Source organism: Brachionichthys hirsutus, chromosome 9, assembly GCF_040956055.1.
Source record: "Brachionichthys hirsutus isolate HB-005 chromosome 9, CSIRO-AGI_Bhir_v1, whole genome shotgun sequence".
NCBI lineage: Eukaryota > Metazoa > Chordata > Actinopteri > Lophiiformes > Brachionichthyidae > Brachionichthys > Brachionichthys hirsutus.
The window spans coordinates 10,168,185-10,193,350 of NC_090905.1; the positions used below are offsets into that span (position 1 = coordinate 10,168,185).

Below are 25,166 nucleotides of genomic sequence, written 5' to 3' on the forward strand. Positions count from 1 at the left end.
TCGCCGACCCGAGTTTCACTCGCTCCCGTCTCTTTGAACCGAGTAAATTGTTTTAAAATTTAACGCGTCACCCCTTACGATTTTTGTCACGGTTGTTGCCATGGTCGTCGTATGAAAACGGATCTATTTAACTCAAGAAGGAAGACGGAAAGCGCCAAAAAAAAGCCCTGCTTCAGGTAAGGACGAATAGTCTTGTCTTGTTGTTTTTGCTGTCTCTTCCTGACTGCTTCCTGCTTTGCTCACGGTGGATGCGTGTAGCTTATATCCAGGGCTGGATGCTAAAATGTCTGTGACCTTTAACATTTGCAGTGCTGCGAGCAGCTCTTGATACCACTGTTGCCCCTGCGCTGTTTTTCTTCCAAGAAGAATATTCACTGCCAGCCAAACGCGGCCTTTTTACAGGCTGTCAAATGATTCTAAGGCGGAACTGCTGGCGCAAAACATTTATTTAGGAGGCCATTCACTCATCCGTTCGCGTTTCATGCACGACATTTCCCTTTTGTGTTTGTGTGGCACCCTCCAGTTTTATTAAATATACGTGCCACTACTATTAGCTAGTACTTTTCAGAATGCTTCATTAACAGGACCAGTTTAGGCAAGTGCTGTCGTATGAATAAACCACCTATTTAGATAATTTTAGAAAATAATGACCTAGTTTCATGCAAATCCGTCAAAAAGGTTTATGCATAATTGGAAAAAAAAAAAAAACAATTGTCCTACAAGCACTATTTTGCAATGTCCCAAAAAGAACACCACCCCGTCCTTGCATGACTTGCTTGGATGAGGTAATGAGATTGCATGTTTGTATTAGGCAAAGTGAGATTTGAAATGAAGCAGATGGATTGTCAACAATAGTCTTAAATTATAAATATATAAGTGCAAAATGTATAGAAATCCATAAAGCACTGAAATGGTTCTAAAACAAGCATGATTTAATAAATAATATCCCAGGTCAATAGACAGAAAATTAATTGGCAATATATTTCTTGGTCTCTTAATCGTTTAAGTCAATTGGGAATCAATCTGTAATGCTAACCACCGTCCGGTCCTGGCCTGGAACACGTGAGGATTTGTTGATTTTCAGTCTCATTTGGTTTTGGACTGTAACACATTAAATTCAGCTCCTTGTGGTTCTGTGAATTTTCGGTTGTACATCAGGTGGTAGGTGAACCGATGAAGACGAGACACAGACCGAGCATTGCAGCCAAAAGCAATAGTCCATTGATGCTTGACCCTCAGAGTATGACTCTGACCATGCGAACCGAGCCGTTGAATTTAGTCATATTGGTATCATTACTAGTTTGATGATCCCATGCCCTTTGTGCCACTGTTCTGTTGAATTAGCAAATGAAAGCAATAGAAATACAGTTCTTTCCATTCTTCCTTGTTACATGTCCAACCCACTTCAGAAGAAGAAACTTAAATGCCAATGGGTAATTTCTTACTTACTGGATGTCCAAAACGATTCTCAAAATATGCCCTATCCAGTTCTTGTAATTTGGGAAGGAAGTACTTGAAATTATGCAACTACCTGGTGTGGGTTTAGTGAAACCTGTGATCATAAGTTCCACCGTCACCAGTTCATTCAACACAGTAATGCCAGTTCTGTGAAAGAAGTAAATAATGATAAACTGATCAAATGCATGCTTTTTAAATCTTGTTGGGGACCAACAAAATACATCTGTGGTTGGTGATCTTGGATAATGTTACAATACATGATTTGTTGTCCATGCCTTATTTTAGATGCAAAAAAAAAAAAGGAATTCTAAGGAACTTTATGACACACACATTCTAAAAAGTGCAGACAAATGCGGACTTCAAGCTACACATTAGTGAGGCGGTACGAATGGGCAAAGCGCTGCATTTTGGGGTTTGGCACCCAACTCGAGGGCTACATGGGAGTTTCTAGAAAGTGAACTCGCACGGGTCTGGCTCCATTTGCTATTGTGATTCTTTACATATAAATATTTTTAATGCATTTCCTGAGTGGAAGGGAGAAATGTGGCCGCTACCTTACTGGAATCTCAGTGTGTTTCCTCCATTCCCCACATTTTGAATAGCCAGTGTGCAATCCGAACAAGTTTACGCCTGGTGGGCCTGCCCTGTTGCATCCAGGTTTCACCCTGACATGCCAAATGTGATCCGGTTCCCTGATTTTACAGTTGACCCCCGACCTCCAGTATGGGCACTCGGTTCACAGTGACTGAGGGAAAGATCAGGCGTTGATGTAACATTTTCAGCAGAAAATATGAAAATTATTTTAAATGAGACCTTGGTGCGGTTTTTAGTACAAATTAAGGAACGTACAATAAATGCAGAATTGAAGAGGAGATTATTTTTATTTGAGAAAGGGGAAAAAAAATAGAAGTTTATTTGTACTTGTGTTCAGATTCACATTGACAACAAAATTAATTTTAATCATGCATTACAATGAACTGTTAAAATGCAAAGTAAAAAGTATATTAATGGCGGAATAGCCATTTAAATTTATATGTTGGAGTACTTGTCTGTTCGTAACTCCTTCTGTATGTTGTAGTATTTTTACTACAACATACATAAAGTATATGTCTAGCAGAGTGTACAAGGCATATTGTGCAGTTTGATAATCCACGAGATGCTTGTGACGCTGTAGACTTCGGAGGCAGACGCCATAATGGAGCACAGAGCAGTGCCACATCACATTTGAGCGCAGCTGAGAGCCTGTCTTCAGGGATTGCGTCAGCTGGAGGAGGGAATGGTCTCTTCTGGGCAGCTGAAGGCATTTCAACCATTTCCCTGATTTCCTTGATGCCTCATGCCTCATTAGTGTTGGAGGTCTCTTTGGCTTAGACATGGCCTCAGGATAATTAGTCCAAAGCATCCTCTCCTATGTTAACAGCACAGAGGCATGATGCCCAATACCAAGTGGACACATCATCTCATAAAATACTAGTTTAATATGCATTTATTATAATGATTGGGTGTCATTTGGCAGTGAATGTAAATCGCTGTACAAACTTCCTTTTCTTTACATTAACATGATTTCCTGTGAAGAGAAAGAGCTGGACTTCGCTTAAATGTTGAATTATAGAAAATGCAACTGAAATTTTAATCTTGGAAGGTTAGGCTTCTAGACCGCAGACTGTGATGCGGGGTGGGGGAGCAAACATGTCTGAGGAGTGTCTAAGTGCTTCGTGACCCACATTCATGCTCCCCAAGGTAAACATGCAAACAGATGCACAGTCTGACACACTGGAATCCAGACACACAAATGCTCATATAATGCATAGAATAGGATAAATTCCTAAATTCTCCTTCGCATTGGGACATTTCATGATAAACCCATACAGATCTGCCCAAATTGCAAAAGAGACGCAGGCAGCCACATGAACAAACGGTCGAATGAAGCAACACAAAAGGCTGATTGCATCAGGAAAGGTCAGACCATGGCTCCCATAGCGTTTTGAAGCATACTGGGGGTATTTGAAGAGCCGGGCCACCCCCCCAGGTCCTTACCCATCCCCAGCCTTTGTAGCACCCTCCTTTGGTCTGAACCCATACTGATATCAGAATTTGTTGGATGGAAGTTCCCATCCTTAATTGTCTGTTTAGTATACTTATAGTATTTTTTTGTCTCACTGTCTCCCTTGCAGGTGTCAGCTGATAAAGAGCTTTTGCACGTGTGTTCGTGAGTGTGAGTGTGTAAGTGTGTGTGCAGGCACGTGTGTTTTCCCAGCCCAGTTGATATTTGGAGCGGGGTGTGGTCTGAGCACTGAAGAGGGACAATGAGCGAGCTGGAACAGTTGCGGCAGGAAGCCGATCAACTGCGCAATCAGATCCGGGTATGGCAACATTTTGTGTGCGTGTCTGTGTTTTGCACGTGCGTCTGTCGATTACACACGTGCGAGTTTGTGATCACTAGATGCTGTGACTCCGTTTTTGAGTGACACATGCTGAATATAACTTTTCTGTCGGCTTCGTACATCATTGTGCAGGTTTTGGAAATTAAATGTTTGTTGTTGCTGTGATGAGATATTCGGTACCTGCCATTTGCAGTAAATGTATGATAAAGCAAGAATTTGGACTCGGGTAGTTTGTTTTTGGGTTTGTGTCTGTTAAATTATTTGAAAGTGTTGTGTTGAGCTTGACTGCATTATGATTTAAGGTTTTTCTGGTGTTACAGGATGCCAGGAAAGCCTGCAGTGACTCCACCCTGTCACAGGTAAGACACACGAAGAATACTGCAGTGGTGTATTTACTTGTTGTATAAATTATAGCACTAATAGTGTGAAGTGGAAAAAAAAGTTATTTTTCTACAAGAAATGAGCAATTTCTAATATAATCTATTCCATTTTATCTATCTACTATCTATCATAGTTTTTGCCACATGTGAACATTTATGAAAGTGATCAATTATTCCTGTTTAAATTTGAGTTTTCGCGAATGTCGGCTGGCTAGGTTTAGTTATGCAACTAATCAAAATATCAACTTGTCTAGCTGGGTTTCTGTCTCCAAGTATGTACAAACACACAGTCCACAAAAATTATACATCAATATATATATACTGCTGTTATTCAGCCTTGTCCTTTGTTCAATGTTTCGGCTGGATTCCACTGTCCAGAGATGAGTGTTTGTGGCGATAGGTGATTGTGTTGGCCTCAAGTGTCACTGCTAACTCTCCTTCCTGTGTTTTGGCAGATCACAGCTGGTCTGGACTCAGTGGGCCGGATACAGATGCGGACACGGCGCACTCTCAGGGGCCACCTGGCCAAGATCTATGCAATGCACTGGGGGAGCGATTCCAGGTTGTTTAGTTGTATAGACAACACGCTTAGTTAGGAGCAGGAGAGGAAATAAATTCTGCATGTTTTGTGCCAGACAGAAAATTTGAATAGTGATTGTGTGATCTAAATGCCCCCTTCAATCTATCTTCAATTTTTTGTTTGGTGTTTTTTCCCCCCTGGAAACACTGGAGCAAAGTCATATATGCTGTACGTCACATGAATGATTAGGTGGTCTATATTAGAGGCACAGATCTTTATTAGTATCCCACAGAGTGGTTGGTAGTCTTCCTGGGGTCCCGTAAAGATGATGATGAAAGATTCTAATACACTACAATTGCTAGCATCTTAAATTGCACAAAGAGATTCTAATAATCCCCATATTTGAGACTCTTTTCTTGCCATCACAGTTACTTAGTTTTATTTCAATGCATTTTCTTAAGCTTTTCCTCAATTGGCATGAAATCCTAAATTCTTACAACATTATCATCTAAATAATGCTTTCTTGGATATTAGACAATTATAAATATAATATTTCATTACAAATATAAAGTTGGGCAATCACAGCGGCATGAATTCCTCTTTAACAGTGTATTTCCCTCGTTTCAGTCCGTCTGTGTCACTGTCTTTCTCTCTGTCTTTCTCTCTGTCCATCTGTCTCCCAATGCAATGCACTTGGGCAGTGACGGCAGTCCCAGGTGTGGGGCTATTCTACGAGTACTACTATTTGTACTACTATTTGCACTACCACTGCTCTTCTACTAATATGACTAATACCACCATTATTATGTAACACTCACTACTGACACCTTATTTTGTACTGTGCTATTACTATTTTACAGCCTCACTGTCAATGCAGCAAGAATATTCACTGGGCACAGAAACGGATGGGCAGTTCCTTTTTTTGATATTCCATAAGATCTCAATTTAGAATAGTTTTTCAGATGACTGATTTAAAAATGGATTTGTTGCGTTTCTGTGTCCAGAATGACCTAAAACTGTTGATTCGTGGGTTTTCTCCCAGAATTAAAGCTTTCAATATGTGTTGTAATCGTAAGCACTCAAAAATGGAAAATCCGTGAAGATTTAATGTTCTACATATTTATAGTTGAATTTTGTATCTTTATAGGAATCGGCGCCTATAAACGTCTTGGTGACGTTTTGTATACAACCACCGACATTTCAACATGACAACTCTCCTGTTGATTGTAGCTTAATTATGACAAATTCTTTCCTGCCCCTGGAGAGATGGAAGCCCCAGTCAGGATGGGAGAAGAGGGGGCTCCAAGCTGTTCCTGCGTCTTAGAACCCTCACTATTGACTTCCTTTTTCTGCTTTACCCTCTTCTCTTTTTTTCCTGCTGTCCCATCTCAGCTTCGTTCTACTGCTTTCGTAACTGGCAGTCGGGAATTTAAGATGACTGGGGTAGTGAATATTAGATGAAGTGGAACATTAAAAGTGGCTTCCCCGAATCAGGGGACCTCGAGCAGGAGGGGGAGAAGAATGAAATGGGAATAGGAGTAGGGAAGTCACGCTGAATTCCATTTCCCAGAGCTCCTTATATTCATTCAGACAGTATAGCGCAGTTGTCTGCTTTTAATGATTCAAGTGCATGTGCTTCAAATTATGTGGAATCCCCCCCCCCCCCCCCTGCAGTGTTTTAGTGCCTTGTTTGATGCTGCTGTTTCCAGGTTACTTGTCAGTGCTTCACAAGATGGAAAGCTAATCATCTGGGACAGCTACACAACAAACAAGGTGAGATGATTAATAATTACTATTAGAAAGTTCAATGTCTACAGACCAATGATTAGGGAAACTCGAAGAATACAAGAGAAAATGGATGAAAGTTGCAAATACTTTGTAGTGATTGGACAAAATTACAAGGTTGCACAATCACTATATAATAGTTTTTATTATTATTATTAATTTATTAATAGTAATAAAATGTTCCGAGGGAATTTCACCTGCAGGGTGACTTGTCATAAAATTGCTTTGACATCCAAAAGGGAGAAACGAATCACCCCAGACGATCTCACTCGGTCCTCTTGCACTAGTTCAAAAACAATAACTGTTCTTTAAAATGTTTGACCTAAATTAACTTCAATGTCATTATTTCTTATTATAATTATGAAGAAATGACTTTGTTATCAGATGCACGCAATCCCGCTGCGCTCTTCCTGGGTGATGACATGCGCTTACGCTCCCTCCGGGAACTATGTGGCCTGCGGAGGCCTGGACAACATCTGCTCCATTTACAGCTTGAAGACCCGAGAGGGCAACGTGCGTGTCACCAGAGAGCTTCCAGGACACACTGGTAGGCAAACGGCCCACCAAGAGTTCATTCTAAATATATCACTTGCTCATTTCTGTGAAAATGAAATTTGACATTGACACTGTTATATCCTTGTCTGGGTGCATCACATGCCTGATGTGAATCATCTGACACACATAGTATTCCTTTAATAAAGTTTTACATTCCAGGCGTGTTTTCCACAGCTTATTCACTGTGCGTTTCTTGGGGCCAAACACTTATCTTTATTTACAAAGAGTCATGAGTCTCGTCTGCCCAAAGACTACTGTATTGGATGAACAGGATGTCTTCGACCAATCTATACATCCTGCAGAATCAGTCCATTAATCAATGGATAGATCATGGGGTCTGCCACAAAAATTAAGTGGGACTTATCTGAAAGGCTACATGGTTGTTGCTCCCGGTTAAGAGGATTTGCACAGCCGACATGGCAGAGCTTTTCTTATCTGATGTGTAAACTATGTTTATCTCCAGGCTACTTGTCCTGCTGTCGTTTCCTGGATGACAACCAGATACTGACGAGCTCTGGAGACACCACCTGGTGAGCAATGGGTCACACCTGTACATTTTGAAGAATCATGCTTGTCACGTTGTATAAATATTTGTATCATGTGACCAAAGAGTTCTGGTTTCCCTCCAGTATTCATCCTGTTAGTTTTAAATATCTGACTTTAATGTTGCTGCTTTTGAAAACTTGTGGATTCATCAGAAACCCTTAGGTCTGTGCCAGCTGTTTATTTGCTCTTATACTGTGTGAGATGTCATGGTAGATCAGGCTTACCGGTAATCAGTCATGGATAAAGAAAATTAATAATGGATCCTGAATTGTGACATTAAATCAGGAAAAATTCTAGCGCTGTAAAGTGAACATTTATAGGAAAGCATTGGCCAATTCCTTTCTTGCAGTGCATTGTGGGACATAGAGACAGGCCAACAAGCTACCACCTTCACTGGCCACACAGGAGACGTAATGAGCCTGTCTCTAAGCCCGGACTACAAGACCTTTGTGTCAGGAGCCTGCGACGCCACCTCCAAACTGTGGGACATTCGCGATGGCATGTGCAGGCAGTCCTTCACCGGACACGTGTCCGATATCAACGCCGTCACCGTGAGTAGTCGAGTTAATAACACACCACCATGTATAGGCGGACTCAAAGTTGGGCTGCACTATTCTGGAAAAGATGTGAGTTGGATTTGTTTTGCTTAGGATTGAAATCACGATTCTCTAGCTAGCATACCCCCCCTGAAATCTTTGACCGGCAGGTGTTGCGGAAGGCACGGTCGATTCTGTCCACCTCGGATCACCCTCTCTTGGAGGAGTTTGCTCTCCTACGCTCTGGGCGGAGATACAAGCTCCCCAGGATAAAGAGCAATAGATTTAAATTTTTGTTTGTCCCAAGTGCAATAAATGTTCTTAACCTGCACTAACCTTCACTTGTCTGCACTGCTCAGCAGCACTTTATTCATTAGGGCCTCCATCCCAGAGATAGGACAGATTTATTTTTTATTTTTTTAAGGTTGTTTTTATTGTTGTTTTACTTTACATGTTCCATGTCGTCCTGTGGTATTATTGTTGTTGTTGTGACCTCTGCTGCAAAGCAAATTTCCCATTGTGGGACAATAAAGCTCTGAACTGAACTGAACTGAACTGAACTGAACACACAAAAAGAAACATGTCTCGTTCTCTTTCTCCCCCCATCCCTCTCTCTCACCTGCCATTGCTGTCTTGTTTGAAACTCTTCTTGTGCCAGGGTTTCTTCCCAGCTCACCGAAATGAGTGGGTTAAAGCCGTGTTGTCGTATTTTGAGGTAGAAAGGCATGTCAGTCCTGCGTTTGATGACGGCAGCGTTCATCTGTTGCAGATCATGGAAATGCAGAAGAACCAGTCATTTAAAAATGCGATGCATGTACATGAGGCTCTGAGAGGATCAATCCCCTTCAGCTCTTTCATTAGCTCATTTCTCCTTTTAATCCTGTAGTTTTTCCCCAATGGGAATGCCTTTGGAACAGGCTCTGATGATGCCACCTGCAGGCTGTTTGACCTGCGTGCTGACCAGGAGCTGATGATGTACAGCCATGACAACATAATCTGCGGCATCACCTCAGTGGCTTTCTCCAAGAGTGGGCGACTGCTCCTGGCTGGCTACGATGACTTCAACTGCAACGTCTGGGACACTCTGAAAGGCGAGCGTGCAGGTAAGAGACAACGTTGATTAATTCCATTTTTTGTTGGTTTTAGGTGTCTGTTTAGGTGCCTGTTTAGGTGCAAACTAGGATGACTCTGAGCGCATCTCCGCCTAACAGTCCCGTTTATTTCAATCAAACCGTCTCCAAAAACAAATAGTCCCAAACCGTATGCAAACATTGGTGCAGCCAGATATTTGGATCTGGACAAAACTTCACACACTAATAAGTACCAACCCCTTAAATGATCCAGTTAAAAAACATTTGACGTGACATTTGAGCTATTCTGGCCCAAGACCTGTCCTCCTGCTGGAAATCCATTCAGTACTTTTTGCCTAATCCATTTGACGGGCTAGCAAATCAATGGATGCAGGTGAAAACATGACCTTTAAGGTCGAGGGTAAAATAAGTTGAACCCTAGAATAAATATGAAAAGACATTCTGTTTAGAAATGGATGACTGTTTGACCTCCAGGTGTACTGGCGGGCCACGACAACAGGGTAAGCTGCCTGGGGGTGACTGAAGACGGCATGGCCGTGGCCACCGGCTCCTGGGACAGTTTTCTCCGAATCTGGAACTAAACCCAACTTCCTGCTGTACTCGATCACTGCCTGCCACTGTCCTTCCTGTATCCTCACTTTACATATCCCAACCCAACCGCTGGCCTGGACCTGCGGCGTCCACTCCGTCACCCACAATCCTCCACTCTGCTGGCCTGTGAGAAAGTACCGACACTTTCTACAATACAAATACTTTCTTTTTTTTTTTTTTTGCCCCGCTATTACAAAAACAAAAATAAGAGTACTAAAGTGAAAATCAGGAAAAAAGATGCATTTTGAGAAAGATAAAGGAAGATTTCGGCCTTTTTACCAGTTTTCTAGTAGGTGATAGAGTGTGTGTGACCATGACTAACAACAAGCAAGAAGAGTGTTGGTGTGTAATATGTAAATGTATATATGATGACAGTATATATGTATAGCATTATGTGTGTATATATGCATCATATATGCATATATAATGTTTATGTATATATTTTTTTTGTTCATTTCTCACCCCTGGGGTTTTTGTTTTGTTTTTTGGGGTGGGGGGGCTTTCATGTTTTGCTTCAAGTGTGTGTGTGTGTGTGTGTGTATATATAGATATATTCACAGCATAATGTCAGAAGGACTTGTTGTATCTGCATTGAAGACCAGATTGAGTGAGAGACAAGTTGGAGACAGCAATGCTGCATAATTTCACCAAACGTCTTATTTGAGTTGGAAAAATTCTGGTTCTTGCTGATTCAGTCGAAGCAACTTGTCCAGCAAATAAGTGCATACAATGAGAAAACCCCAAAGTTATAATTTGGCCCAGCAAAGCTCACTTTTTCTGTGTTGGTCTGTATTATAGTTACAGGCAGTGGGAATAATTCAGGCATACTGTATTTAAAAACGACAAAAAAAACAAACACTTGTGCTAATGTGAATGATGACTACGTTGGGTTTTAAAAATATATAATTTATATACAGTCATCCCTCGTTTATTGCGGGCGTTACGATCCAGGACCCCCGTGATGGTAGTGGCACCATATTTATTTGATTATTTTACATGTATTTTTACCATTATGGACCCGCCCACCACTGTATTACCTTCTCCCACACGCCTACAGTCACTTTTGTATTCTGTGACAGTAACAGTAGTGTAGTTTCAAAACGTTAGTAATTAAACTTTCACACAAAAACACAAACGCAAAGTCGACAAAGCGAACGACTCGCACGCTGACGCTAACTGGATGAGCGAGGCAAAGAGCACGCCGTTCACAATCTCGCGTAGGTGCGGGTTTGTATTTTCCGAACGCAGATCTCGTTCAATATGCACAGTACCGTACCAGTACTGTATTATATATGTTGCAATACCGTATTTGTTATTTCTTTTACTATCTTTTTTACTGTTTAATTTTTCTTGGGCTAGGAAATGCTTCCAGGAGACGTTTTTACATACCACAGAATCCTACAATATAGCGGAAACTCCGTGAGATATGAATACACACTGTCTTATCTGTGATGCAGCGAATCTGGAAAGTGAACAGCGATATAACGAGGGATGACTGTATATATAAAACCACACTGCTGCAGCAGTGATAGGCGGGAATGCTAGAATTTTTTTTTTCGATTGTGCTAAAGCTCTAGATAGAAATTGGTTCATAGTAGGCTCAATATGGGAAAAAAAACTACTTTATCTGCCTTCGCCTCTTTTCGGATGTATTGTGTCATCGGATCCTGAATATCTGAAGACCACATGCACATCAAGAGCTGTGAGATATGATCAATTACTTAGAAATGATCCTAAGTGGGGTTTTTGCACCATAACGCCCCCATCTGAGGCCTGTTGCGTTGCGTTTTCTTTAGAGTCAAGATGAGCATCTCGAGTTGCTCTTGACTAGTGAGGCTGATGGTGAGCATCATGGAGAGACTTCTCCTTGAGCTGAGGTCTTTTTGGGGTGATGAGACCCACATGGACAAAGTGGTAGAATGGTTGTGTCAGAATATTACTGGGCTACAAAGAACAGCAACACGGTGGCCCCCGAGGATGTAGGAGGTAACGAAAAGCAACCTCTGTCAGAACTGGCCTTGTCATTCTTAGCCTTTTTTGTCCCTCTTCTAATTGAAGGTTCAAGAAATCCTTCGTCGGTGAGGTGTGACCTGAACTGAACTCGTGTTGGTCACTCCAAAATCACAATTCCATTATGAGCCTGTAGAAAGGAAGGGGGGCGTGCGGGGGATTCAAAAATGTTTCACTGATTTTATTTCTTTTTGATCACCATTAATGTTAGGAATTCTTAAATAGTTTGCTTGTAAGGAAATTACACTTTGTAGACAAATGTACAGTTAGAGCTAGAAATGCACTCCAGCTGTAGTACAAATCCAAAACATCGAGCACATGTGATTTATGTACCAATGGTGGTTGGTTATCTCTAAGTATTTCATCATGCATCTTGCTTTATTTTGGTCACTCTAAATGCCTAAGTAAAATATAACACACGTAATGTATGTGAGTTGGACCTATCCATCAGCCGTCTCAGGTGCCTGTCTCTAATCATTTGACCTACATAAGCTGGACAAAGAAGGGTTTATAGTTCTGTGAGATGTGGCACTATCCTAAATTTTGCCTTATAATGCCATTCATAATAGAAGGTGATGCGTTGCCTACAGTAATGTTTTATGATTCCTTTTTACACTGATCAGACAAAGGTTCATTTGTTTTCTAGATAGAAGCACAGTCTACTAGTGAACACTAAAAAGCACGCTGAGAGGAACTACCATGACATGCAACTCCATACGGCTTCTTAAAGCCAGGGTTTTACATCACTTTTATACAATTCTGCTTTCTACTATCACCGTACTGTTTGTAGTATATATTTAGCTTCAATCAGCGGCCAATGAAAACCTATCTGGCATACTGTGATTCTGGTGACCTTTTCTTTCTTCAATGTTTTAGCTGCTTCTACCTGGCTTTGCATTGATGAATTAATCTTGAGATAAAGTTAAAAATAACAACTATAATTTTTAGCCTGAGACTAATTTTGAAGTGTGTGGGATGTGATATGTATTGCATATCAGTGTTGGTGGGGGGGGTGGGGGGGTATACTGATGTATGTGGATAACATATTAAGTGTTACTTCCTCATTTTGTGCCAATGTTATCCGCAGACCCTGAGCTGTGAACTGAAATCTAATCAATGTGACAGAACACATTTTTTCCACTTGACTCAAGTGCCACTGCCAGTCTACTCTGTATCCATCGATTTAAAGTCGCAGTATCTCATTTTACACCCAAAATGTCAAACAAATGGATGTTTATAGCTGAAGTTACATTACTTGTAGCCCTGAAATATTTCTAAATTAATGGTATTTTGGGCCCAAGTTTGTTTCAGATAAAAAAAACTAACTAGTATTTAGTTTTGTATATTTGAGAAATGTTTCAGATGAGAATGGATTAGTCCCATTTGAGAGCGCTGGCATACCATTTACTGCTATTTTTGCCCAAAGATAGGTGGCAACTAAGGTATTGGTTAACCCACTTACAGAAGGTAAAAAAAGAAAATTTCCCAAATGTCAACATCCTTTAATTCAATTAGAAGTTTGTAATTTAAAACAAACACCCAAAGCCCTTATCAGCTGAAAAGGGGACTATTTCTGACCGTGATATTCAGCACGCAACCATTTCCTCTGTTCTTATTCAGCAGTATTTGCAGCTGGAACCTGGAATAGGAACACTTAATGTGCCTGTGCAGTTCACTCATCTAAATAGTGCAGTAGAATCGCAAATCAAAAAAGGTGCTTGACTTTGTTTAACTTGCATTACTGCTGTTTTTACCTGAAGTCTCCGGTTTATTCTTTAAATCTCACAACTGGTGTATTTCTCTGTCATTTGGCTTACTCTGTGCATTTACAGTATTGTCTGAAGTAAAACTATCAGAAATCAAACCGATGTGGACAAAGTCTCAAGTCCAGGCAGTATTTGAAGGCCTGTATTACCATGACTTTGATTTAGTATTTGTACTGGAGAAGTTGTTTTAAGCTTCTGATAAAACTATACAGGATAAAAGAATTTGCCACTTTAATGTCACGTGATCAAGAGCACCATTGTGGAATAATGCACTGCCCTTTGACACTCAAGCTTATTGTGCTGATGTTTTTATTTTAAGCCAGTTAATACCAGGGACTTGGTGCCATGATAACTCTTACAGTGCTATTGTGTGGAATTATAATCACTTGTTATTGAATAATTTTTATAGTCTTTCTTTTCACACCAAACCTTTTTTTTTGTATTTGTACAGTGGCTTGGTGATACCAATATGTTGCCATGAGTTAATGTAATCAATAATAAAAGAAAAAGCTTCTAACCAAGAAAACACCTCCCTGCATCCTCCTTTAAGAAGCCTGAATAAAGTGTGAGCGGTGCCGTGTACTGTCATTGAAATGTTGGGCTGGGGTTTCTGTCCACATCGAAGGAAACGGAACAGAATTATATGGAACCTATTGAAGCGTCCAAGTCACGCAGCTCATGATTAGGACATCTGAAGCATAGTTGACCTCCAGGAGTTTTGTCTTTAAAGGTTAGTCTGAGCACATCAGTGCAAAATTTAGTAATTTGCCATAAAAAAACAGAACAAAACTCAAAAGCTGATCAGTTTGCTCGATGTAAAATAAGACAACTTTTCACAGTGAACTTTATTTGACGGAAACAGTTAAAAAAAAGTTCTACTTTTAAACCCAAAAGCTGTGTAAGAGTGGGTGGCTTGACAAATTATTTTCAGAGGTGGGATGTGAAGCTATAAAACAAGAAATCTGAGAAGTGGCCGGGAATGTTGGTTAATACTTGGATGCTTTGGAACTTCAAAGGTCCCTGTGGAGCTGACTTCTTCTGACCACAGAAAACTAAGTTTAAACGTTTACATTCAAAATCTTTTGGATAATGGGAAAATAGCCATTTTAAATTGGAGATTCAATTCAACCTGGCAAATGTGGAGGCATCTCAAAACACTGACAGTTGTACATGTTGAGAATGTTATGATACATTATGGCTAAATAAAACATAAAATATGATTTACATCATAGTTTAAGAAAATAGATGCTTTAGTTAAACATGATTTTCCTGTTTTTCTTTGAGAATCTGCACTGACTGGATCCTAAAAATGAGGAAAAAACAAGGTTCTTAATATTTATTTTCTGTTGCTAATCAATTGCCTGGACAAGTACACATGCAGTCCTGCACACAAATCTCATGTTTCCAAAAAGCATATTCACAGTTAATGCAAAGTTAGTGAGAGTCAAAATGTAGCACCCAAGTTTTAGCCTTCACACCAACCCTGATCACATCTCTTCCTGTGGTGTCGACACACAAGACCATTTGTGTTTTACAGTTTCTCTAGCACATGGCTGGATGGAGGAGGAGAGGAAAATACTGCCTGGGTCTTCATGCTCCTCCCCCCACCGGGTGAAGCTACAGATTCGTTTCTGTTTGGAAAACCAAATTAGTCCACAAACTACAAAATCAAGAAATATATAAGTAACCGCTCAAAGACGAGGGACTGCAGATTTGGGTTAACCTTGTCCTGGAAATGGCTAGCATTTCATCGACTAACAAAATATCTGCAGAGGAACTCTTGTTTGGGCCAGGCTGCATCCTCCCTTCAGCGCTTCTCTACACAGACACTGGGGGTGCAGTTTAGGTGATGAAGACCAGGCACAGTGAGGTGGCGCCTGCAGCAGGACTCATGGGCTCAACAAGAATCCAGCTGGGGAGTGAATCACTGTTGAGGCTGAAGATACTGGTATGTGAACGCCTCCAACTGTTTCTCCAGCGCTGTCGCTTTATGTCTGCAGAGGAAACAAAACCACATTCTCAGCGCTCTTTCGTCTCTGTGGATGCCTAAACTCAGAACATTAAGCAGTTTGTGTATATCACGAGTGAACAGCTGCCTTCCGGCCAAATGGGAATTAAGACGTCCCAGTCGTGACAAAATCTCTCGCGGTAATACTCTTGATTGAATGGAAGCTGGATGTTGACATTCAAATTCTCAACACCGCCGCAGAGGCGGAGGTTAAGTTATCTGCGTTTGCCTGTCTGTCCGTCCGTTAACAAGATAACTCAAAGTTCTGGATGGATATGGATGACATTTTCAGGGAATGTTACCAGGAACAGATGATTACATTTTGGTGACGATTCAAAATAGGATCAGGATTCTGGATCGCTTTGGAATTTTCGTGAACATTGCAGTCAATGATGCTTCGGAATTTGTTCCTCAATATCTCGGTTGATTATTGGCCAATGTTTATGGAGTTTGACACAGTCGAGTAGGGTGGGGGCCTCGATCTCACCACTGAATTTCATCTGGATTAGATCCGGAATAGTCAGTAAAATATGTACATTGAAAAACTAATTTACAGATTCAAAAATGATTGATTTTTTCTTTTCATGGTTGCCGTATAAAAGACACCAACAATAATTTAGAATCTTTTGGTGATGATCCAAATCATCATGTGGGTGGTGTAAATCTAGTTATGAGGGGAATGAGCTGCTCAGCGGAGGTCTGTACTCTGTGCTTTTCTAGTTATTTCTATTTTTGCAGTCCCTGTAGTATCTTTTATATAATCTTAAAATGTATGGTTTCCAATCTTTCCCCAGCATCACCGCCCCTCCCTCATGCTGCCTCTAACAACAGGACAGAGACTGACCGCAGGCTCTTGGAGTTGCTCTGGATGGTCTCTAGTTGATCTATTTTAGCTGTCAGTTGGTAGATTTCAGCCTCCAGCGCTTTCTGCGTCTGGTCCACCTGCTGACAGAGCCGAGCAAAGGTCGTGGCCATCTCCCTGGTGACCGACAAATCAATGTAGACAGGTGAAAACGACCTCCTTAGCAGAGGTCATACAATAATTGTTTCATGTACTTGTCAGACTGGAGGAGCTGCCAGAAAACATCTTGGACCAGTCGCCATCTTAATTTATGTATCCCAAAACGTTTTTATAAAGAAAGCGTGTCACACACTTTGAAATGAACTTACTGCTGGACCTGATGGCTGCAGTTTGCACTCGTAAAGCTGACGATGAGCTGCAGCTTCTCTGTGGCGTAATCCACGAACTGGCGCTTCAGAGTGCGCTCCTTTGCCTTCGTAGTCCAGGTTAATTTCTCGTAGAGGTACAGCAGGCCATACAGCGAGGCTGACAGGGCAATGAGCCTCCAGCCAACTGCTTTATACACCTGAGGAAATAAACCGTAGCTTGATCAGCACCTTCACCGTTAGACCAACCGCTCACGCAAAAAAAGAAAAGAACTAATTCAGCAACATCGATGAACTGCTGTGGAAAATATACACACCACTCCTCCAACGATGATTACGCTCATTGATGTACGGGAGGTGAGGGATGCCATGTTGGTTGCCATGGCCACCATCAGTTCCTCCTGGGTCAGGACCGCCGTCTTGTGGTTGGCCGGGGCTACAGTGGAGCAGGGTCCTGAAGACGGTGTCGTGGAAGGAGGCAGTGCTGGCTGACATGCCTGAGTAACAAAGTTATACATTTATATACTACGGGCATTAAAGGATCACAATCTGTTGGCAGTCTTTTCGGCCAGTACCTGGAACTTCTGATCCATCAGTTGGAGCGCTCGCTGTGCATTGACAGATCCAAGGAAGCGGTGGACTAATGCCGTCCATCCCAAAGAAAACTGAAAGTCAATATTCTCCTGGAAGTCGCTGCAAATTGTGGCGCAGTTTAGGTCATAACTCAGGTCAAACTTTCTGCTGGGCACTAGCATGTGGACTTGGTTCTGGGCCGCAGAGGGAAGCAAAGGAAGCATGCTCTCTGGGGATTAGAGAATAGAGGGAGAATCTGAATTATGACAATGGTAGAGACAGGACTCGTGTCGTGGAATCATTTGCCTGAGAGTTTGGACTCTAAGCCTGTCGTCGTGCACAGAGGAAATATGTTCAAAGCTTTGGGGAGCTGCCATTTAAAATGAACCATTTTAATTTACCTGCACTGGACAGAAAATAATTATTTTTGGGGCACCAGATGGGAAAACATTAACAGCATGACAGAAACAAGGTGGATATTTATTGCAATTTGTAAAGAAAAGAGGTTTGAATTGTCCTCTGTCCTTTATCGAAGGGGAATAACGGTCACGGCAGCACCTGAAGCCTTTTCCGAGGGCACGTTAACACCTTTTGAACAACTGTCATTGGGCACAGCTTGTGTTCATGCCTGACCCAGTGATGCATTCGTAATGGAGCGATGGCAGTGAACGAGGGGGCTTAATATAGCGCAGTGCTGCAGCCCATAGAGTCGCCAACAGGGTTCAACAGTTTAACAACCCAGAGAGAAGGAAATAACTCGACTACAAATGTGGACCTGAGGTCATGTTTCATGACAACAGAATTACTGAACCCTTCGAGCAAGCTTTGAATCCAAGAGTCTTTGATTATTAGAAGTTAAATATGTTACATTCTGACATAGATCATCAGTCACATATAATCCGCTGGGACGACTTGACCTTATACAATATTTTGATCACGCTTTGAAACCCTTACACAAGCAGTTTAAGTACCTGTCATGTATCTCTGAGAGGTCTGGACAGAAGCGTCAACAGCATTGGAGCAACGGAAGGCCAGGTTTTTGCCCATTCCTTCCTCCACGTGAGCGAGTAGCTCCTGCGTAAACCGAACAGGAATCACTCAATGAGCACGGCCAGACTCCGGTCTCCTTCTGCAACTCTCACAGTGCGTCCCGGATCATGCCAAAGGAAGCCGTGATCGCAAGGAACTCATCTGTGAAATTCGGATGACTACTTACAGATTTGTAGATCTTGAGGACGTGTGGTGAGGGGTGGAAGTCGGCGTGGAACTCGTCAACGATTACATGGAGACGGCAAATCTCCTCTCCCATGGCGCTGGACACCTGGATGGACGAAACCCAACCCACAGTCAGTCGGCTACAGAACATCGGTCCAGGAAAAAGGAAGGACTCCTTCAGATCAAGCAACATGTCAGAATTTGACTTTTAAAAAAAAAAACGTATTTCTACAGTCCTCTATCATAATTAGATTCATTACATTTAAAGCCACCTGAGTAGATCAGATTGGACTCGCAAACAAAAATGCTGATGAAACCCAATCAATGTAATGAAAGAAAACAATTGCTATATGTGGCCTTTAATTGGAGCAGTTGGAGCTGTGATTGAAGTGCGGATAAAAAACTAAACAAACTTCAACTGGACATTTACTCGTTCTTCTAGCGGTTACCTTTGATGCAACGTCCGCGCTGATGGCCTTGATCTTCTCCTTGATATCGTCGATCAGCAAGCCGAGTTGTTTTCTGACAAACTCCAGCCTGTCCGTCTGATCTTCTCGGTCCTCCAGCGCTGCAACCCTGAGGCCCGACCCGCCAACGGTTACGAAATTCACACATACAAATTGGCAGCCGAACGATTTCACAGTAGAGTCGAGATCCTGAAGAGAATCGAAGTGAACGTCGCAGAAAGACTCGAGGAGTTATAGAATCTATCGCTTCACTTGAAAAAGTAGCCAATGAGTTAAATTTCCAGGCCCTGGAAGTTTAAGTTTAACCTCCAGAACAAACCCCCCGCTAACAAAAGAAGAGCGTAACAAAGGAATCCTCACCTCTTCTCCGCTGCCTTGATGTTGATGGCATCCATGATGCTCTTGACTTTTTCTGTGATCTGCTTGGCCCTGATAGTGTGCTGCTCAAACTTAGTTTTCACTGCTGACTGCGAGATACACTCCTGCGAGGCCACAACACACCAGTTACTGTGACAGAAACGAGGGCAGCTCTGGATCGGGCGCATGCGACCGGGGTGGTGGGGGGGGACACACACAAGATGGACACCTGCTGCTACTTTAACTTAGGAGAAACAAATCATTAGAAACCCAGGCGTGAAAACGACAGCAGCAGGAAGTGCATCTCGTGTCCAGAGCCCACATGTTGAAAAGTCACAGTAATGGGTTGGTTGGTGGCGCCACGGCAAAACGATCAAATCAAGAATGGATGTGAAAGATGTGTTGTGATCTCAGCGACAACTTTCTAATGGTGCAAATCACGACTAACGCCAACGGAACATTTCCTAATGCCAGTGCTTCAGATTTCTACAGTTTATTTCAGGAAGCCTGACAGTAAATTTATTCAAATCAGAAACAGAAGTAAAGTAAATGAAAATGCTCAATGAGGGAAATCTACAAACCGCCTGATTCTAATTGTGCGTCGGTGAGCTTTAAACTACACTTCAACTTTAAAACAGCAAAGACAAACACATCGCAGCTGTTAGAAGAGCTTCCAACGTCAAATATGATCATTAAACAGCCCAGCCGTAACTCAGCTGAAGCTAAACTCAGTATCTCAGTGAATTCTAACAGTGTAATGTGTAATGGAATATAGTTATAATTTACAGACCAAGTCATTTTAGTTGATAGATAAGAAGAATCATATTCCTGTTATAGAAAATATCAAACTGATGCTCAAAAAAACAAAACAAAAAAACTGAAATCTAAATGAAGAAATCAAGGCTGAATGAAAACAAATGGATTTCCTCGCCAAAGTGAATCTAGACTTCAGCAATGAAGACGCAGGTTGATGGGAAACCAGCACAGAGATCGTACAGTTCTAGGGGGGCCCACGGGCCACCAGGTGCCCGCCGCTAGGCTGGTAGGAAGCCAAAACGGTAAAGGTCGATTGCTCAGTCGGGAGACGACGTTGTCCTGCGGTCATTTCTCAATTCAAACCATTTTACAATTCAACAATAACGAAATCATTTAAATGGTAAAAAGCTTTGAATTCAGAAATGAAATACATGTCGGGATTCAAAATATTGGATGAAAGCGAGAGGACTGACCCACATGTGCACACACACACACACACACACACACACACACACCTCAAACCTCCTCTCAAAGCTCTGGAACTCCTTCAGTCTCTCCTGGAAGCCCTCAGCCAGTGCTCCGCCTGTTAGATGCGAGCATAAATTTGATATACTGTACACAAATTTCCTCATATTTTCTTGTCACAACTTGTTTGAAACACGATGCTTGCATCAAACTGAAACCAAGGATTTCACTCGGCTGAATCTCTCACCTGGTGAACATAAACGCATGTTTCACCAGGACGTCCCAAAAAGGACTAGCAAATTAACCCTTCCTGTTCTGTTAGATTTATGTTTACACAGCGCATCCACTTACTAATCAATGTGCATTAGCAGGCGTGCAAAAAAAAACAACAACACTTTTTCTATGTGGTTAATAATTTCAAACATGAACGCGGTTTAGCGCTACCAACTGCTAAACATAAGTATTAAAAAAAATGAGAATAGAAAAAGTTCCATATGTAAAAAACCCATAAAAAATGTAACTCTTGTGTTTACATTCCATGACAATAGTTAGGGACCCCAGGCCTCCTGTGATGTGAAGCCTCACCTGCTTCAGGCATGCCCTGTGCACGCTGCATGCGCGAGTTCAGCACCTCTTTGGCAGAGACGAAGAAGATGTGGTTGGGCGCCTGATCTCGATCCACAACCTTCAGCTCCTCTGCCAGGAAGTTCACACAGCGGTCAGTGTGCTGCTTCCTCACCTGGAGACAAGAGACGCCTCGCATTCTTGAGCTTTTTATTGTAGTAAGTAAAAATAAACAAATAAATGATATCGAAAAATGATAAAATTACTATTCGCATTGTCATCACTCCAACACATCGCGCTTTGTCAAAACCGAATCCTAACACGTTATTTTTCACTTCGTCGTCGTGGTGAAGACATGAAGATCATTTTGCTTGTTCAAGTTGACGACTTGTTTGATCTTTGCAGAAAAATAAAGGAAGGGTGGGCTCAAACAGAATACAATGTCTGGCTTGACTCACGTCCTCCATGTACTCTGGTTCATTTGCGGAGGCGTCCCAGCGGTTGTTGAGGATGAAGATGTTGGGTTTAGAGAGGCGTTCGTTCACTTTGTGGAAAAACTGTTTTTCCTAGATTAAAAAAAGTGAAGCAAGATGTTTAGGGTGTTTGCTCTTAAAAATATATATAAGTAAAAGAAAACAATTATCATAATAATCATCTTTAGTATAATGCCACACGCAGGTTAACAACCATAACTGCCACCATATAATGTAAATTCCACAGGATATTGGCCAGACATGAGTCTCAGAATCAATACCGTGTTCATGAGTGTGGATTCAGAGTTGGCCACCAGCACAAAGACATCAGCATCCAAGCAAAACTTGTCGATCCAGCTGTCCAGTTGTGACGTGACGTCTGTCCCCGGGCTATGGAGCAAAAGGTGGGTCAGAAGCTCAAGTTCTTGACAGCTTGGTGTAAAAATCACACTTTTTGTTGTCCTGGAACTACAAGAATGATATTTGCATGCCGGTCCCAAGAGAGGAGTTGGATGCAAGAGATCCCGTTACCTGTCGACAAGCACCAGGTCATCTCGGAGAAGAGCACACCTGGCTTTTGGCCAAAACACACGGACCAGACAGCCAGCATCCAGACTCTGATCCATGTGGAGAGCGTGAGCCAGCTGGTTTACGGTCTGCAGAGGAGACACAAACAGACGCGGTGGAAATGCGGTCATTTATGTAAAGAAAATAACTTCCCTGTAGGGCACGAACGTTCAGCAGCCATCATTAGCACAGCAACAGAAACAATCTCGTCACCAGCCCATTCTGACTGTCCTTACAGGTGAACTACAATCAGTCAACAGAGGAATGTGGGGAACTGCAACAATGCCTTTCAAATTTGGAAATATGTTTTTCAGTGCATCAGTCAATCAGATCGGTTAATTTATTCAGATTTGTTTGTAAAGGTCCCGTGTAAAGACATTTGACCGAACCTTCCCTGCAAATTGAGGTTCACATACCTTGATGCTCTTCTCCTCATCAGAACCCTCCGTCTTGAGGTAAGCCTTGTCCTCATCAGTTCCTTCTACACTCAAGAAGCAATTTGTTGTGTGGCCAATCCCACTGGGCAACACACGGTCCCTCAACATGGCATTGACCACTGTGCTTTTGCCATTGCTAGTCCTAAAAACAAAAGAAAAATGTTGTTTAATGTGGAAAAAAATAAGATACCCAAGTTTTTAAATACTAGCAGACAAATGTTGAGTCCTAAATGTCAATTTATCTTAATATGGAAGATGAGTCAGTCCTGAATCAATCATAGGAGATCTTTTCCCAACACATCATCTCGGTGTGTTTTCATTTAATGCCTTTTCCGTTGCATCAGTGCAAACAGACCACGGTTTAAATAACGTCTGTTTCAACTCCGCTGCACAAACTGGAGAAACAACTATACCGGTAAATAAATGGAGGTGGTGAACGACATCATTGATTACAGTCATTACAAGTGAATGGTAGGTGAAAGGACAAGCTTGTTTACAACATCCCCGCGCAATTTAACAATCATTTTTGAAAAAAACATAAAAGAAACAAGCTTTACAAAATGAAAGTACTGTGGTATTTGTACTGCTGTTTTTACCTGCCAAAAAAGGCCACTTTCATGTGTCTGCGTACCAACACCTCCTTGATGATAGCAAGTTTTTCAGCATATGCTTGAATCTCCAACTTCTGATCCAGAGTCGTAATATTATCCAAAGCTTTATTCCTGATGGTTTCTGTGTGAGGGGGAAGCAGAGGCCACGTGATGAACAAGACTTTAAAGATACAAGTTCCTTTCCAGAAATGAAAAGAGTCGCTCTAAGTTATGTAAAACTGATGCCTTGATCGATTTCCAATGAAATAACGTGTGATAGACAGAGAGTTCACCTTCTACGAACTCCGAGGTCTCTTTGACGTAGTTCAGAAGTTGCTCAAACACATCGCCGATCTTCTTTTTTGCAACGACAAAGTGTTTCAGAGGGGAAAACTCCCCCCGAGCTGAATCTGATCGGACGAGTGGAGGAGCTGCAGCCATGGTGCTGGATCTACACACAGAGGGGTCAAAAGGTCAAACCCCCCGCTTTAACACGTGTAATAGACACAAGTTAGCAGCGACATCGAACAATTCACGGCATGAAACGTGACAATAAAAGCAAATATCTAGATAACAACAGCTTAGATGGAGATAGTTGCGTGTCTTTGACGTTCCGGGGGAGTTACTACGAACATCTGGATGGGTAAACAAACAAGCTAACAGATGAAGCAACGTTAGCCACACAGCAGCTAACCGGCGGTGCTTCTCTTACCGCGATTCTAACCGACAGCCGCCAGCGTCGTCTTCTCATAACACGGACAAGGCCGATCCGTAGAGACGGTAGGAACAAACTGTTTCCTCGCTGAACGGCCCCCAGCTCTAAGTCGGCAAACCTTCTGTTTGTGTCCTCTCGCGATAGCACGTATCAAGTTAGCTGTAAAACGGAAATAGATGACGTCAGTAAAGAATTTCAAATTAAGAGCCAAGATTTGACCGCGGTTTGAGTTCACTGTTTCCTGCTCCTCTCCATGTTTGTCTTCAAAGTCACACATTTTGCCATTGAAAAGGTTCTTTTTGAGGTTTCACCATCTCAAAATCCACTCCCAGGATGCTCACTGGTACAGGAGGGAACTTGTGGTGATAGAAATCCACCATCGGCTTTATGGATTCCATTGATTAAAAGTCTAAAAAATCCTGAAATTACATTTTCAGGATTAACAGTTCTTAATTTCCAGGCCAGGTACAAGATAATATATTCAAAGTAGTACATTTATCAAGACTAATTACCATTCATCTTTGAGCATGCAAATACAGTACAGTCCACACACACACACACACACATACTCACACACACATGATGAAATTGCATTTCCACCTATAGTGGGCCCCTGTAAACAATCCACACACACATGGATTCTATCACATGTTAGCATTGTGTAAATGAAATGAAAGAGATTTGCATTAAGTCTTGAGACGCCTCAGAAAAATGACTTTACATATTATGTATTTTGAATAAACATCAGACAGAATGAATACTAGCACTCCCTCCTGGGCTTTAAGGGAAGTCAGTCCCAAATGTGAGTGGTTCTGTGACAAGCCCACAATAACTTTTGTTCAGAGCTGCAGGCTGTGAACCAGAGAGGAAACGCCTCCACGAGTGTACGATCAGGTGTGACCTCAGCCACTGTGACAAACTGCCATCATTCAGAGCAGCACACACTGAAATACCTCCAGCAGGACCTCCAGCTTCTGGTTCGGCTTTGGCATATTTGGAAACTATTTATTACGTTAGAAACTTTAAAAGGATTTTCTTTGTTTCTCTTTTCTTGCTGTTTTTTTTTTATGGTATCGTGCAGATTTATGATGGGGAATTAAGATGAGGAGGAAGAAAAAGCTATTGATGTTGGAGTAAGTATTCCACCTGTACCGTGTATTGCTCAGTCTTTTTATATTCATTCCTTGAGA

At 41.9% G+C, this 25,166-nt stretch overlaps 2 protein-coding genes across 2 annotated transcripts; one reads left to right on the plus strand and one right to left on the minus strand.

Moving 5' to 3' along the window:
- The first annotated feature begins 3,737 nt into the window (after positions 1-3,737).
- On the plus strand, positions 3,738-10,169 carry LOC137899894 (guanine nucleotide-binding protein subunit beta-4). The gene is made up of 9 exons (XM_068743946.1): positions 3,738-3,821; positions 4,163-4,201; positions 4,678-4,784; positions 6,452-6,515; positions 6,912-7,074; positions 7,546-7,612; positions 7,978-8,179; positions 9,051-9,267; positions 9,730-10,169. Exons 1-9 carry the CDS (start codon positions 3,765-3,767, stop codon positions 9,834-9,836), a joined length of 1,023 nt encoding a protein of 340 aa, XP_068600047.1. The 5' UTR covers positions 3,738-3,764; the 3' UTR covers positions 9,837-10,169.
- A 4,293-nt stretch (positions 10,170-14,462) lies between these two features.
- Positions 14,463-24,078, minus strand: mfn1b (mitofusin 1b). The gene is made up of 18 exons (XM_068743180.1): positions 23,974-24,078; positions 23,555-23,712; positions 23,268-23,403; positions 22,651-22,813; positions 22,199-22,323; positions 21,949-22,057; positions 21,653-21,760; positions 21,216-21,369; positions 20,681-20,748; positions 19,413-19,534; positions 19,035-19,161; positions 18,587-18,691; positions 18,342-18,444; positions 17,373-17,599; positions 17,115-17,285; positions 16,801-16,997; positions 16,475-16,609; positions 14,463-15,616 (listed from the first exon to the last, which is right to left on the minus strand). Exons 2-18 carry the CDS (start codon positions 23,700-23,702, stop codon positions 15,547-15,549), a joined length of 2,268 nt encoding a protein of 755 aa, XP_068599281.1. The 5' UTR covers positions 23,703-23,712; positions 23,974-24,078; the 3' UTR covers positions 14,463-15,546.
- Between the last annotated feature and the right edge of the window lie 1,088 nt (positions 24,079-25,166).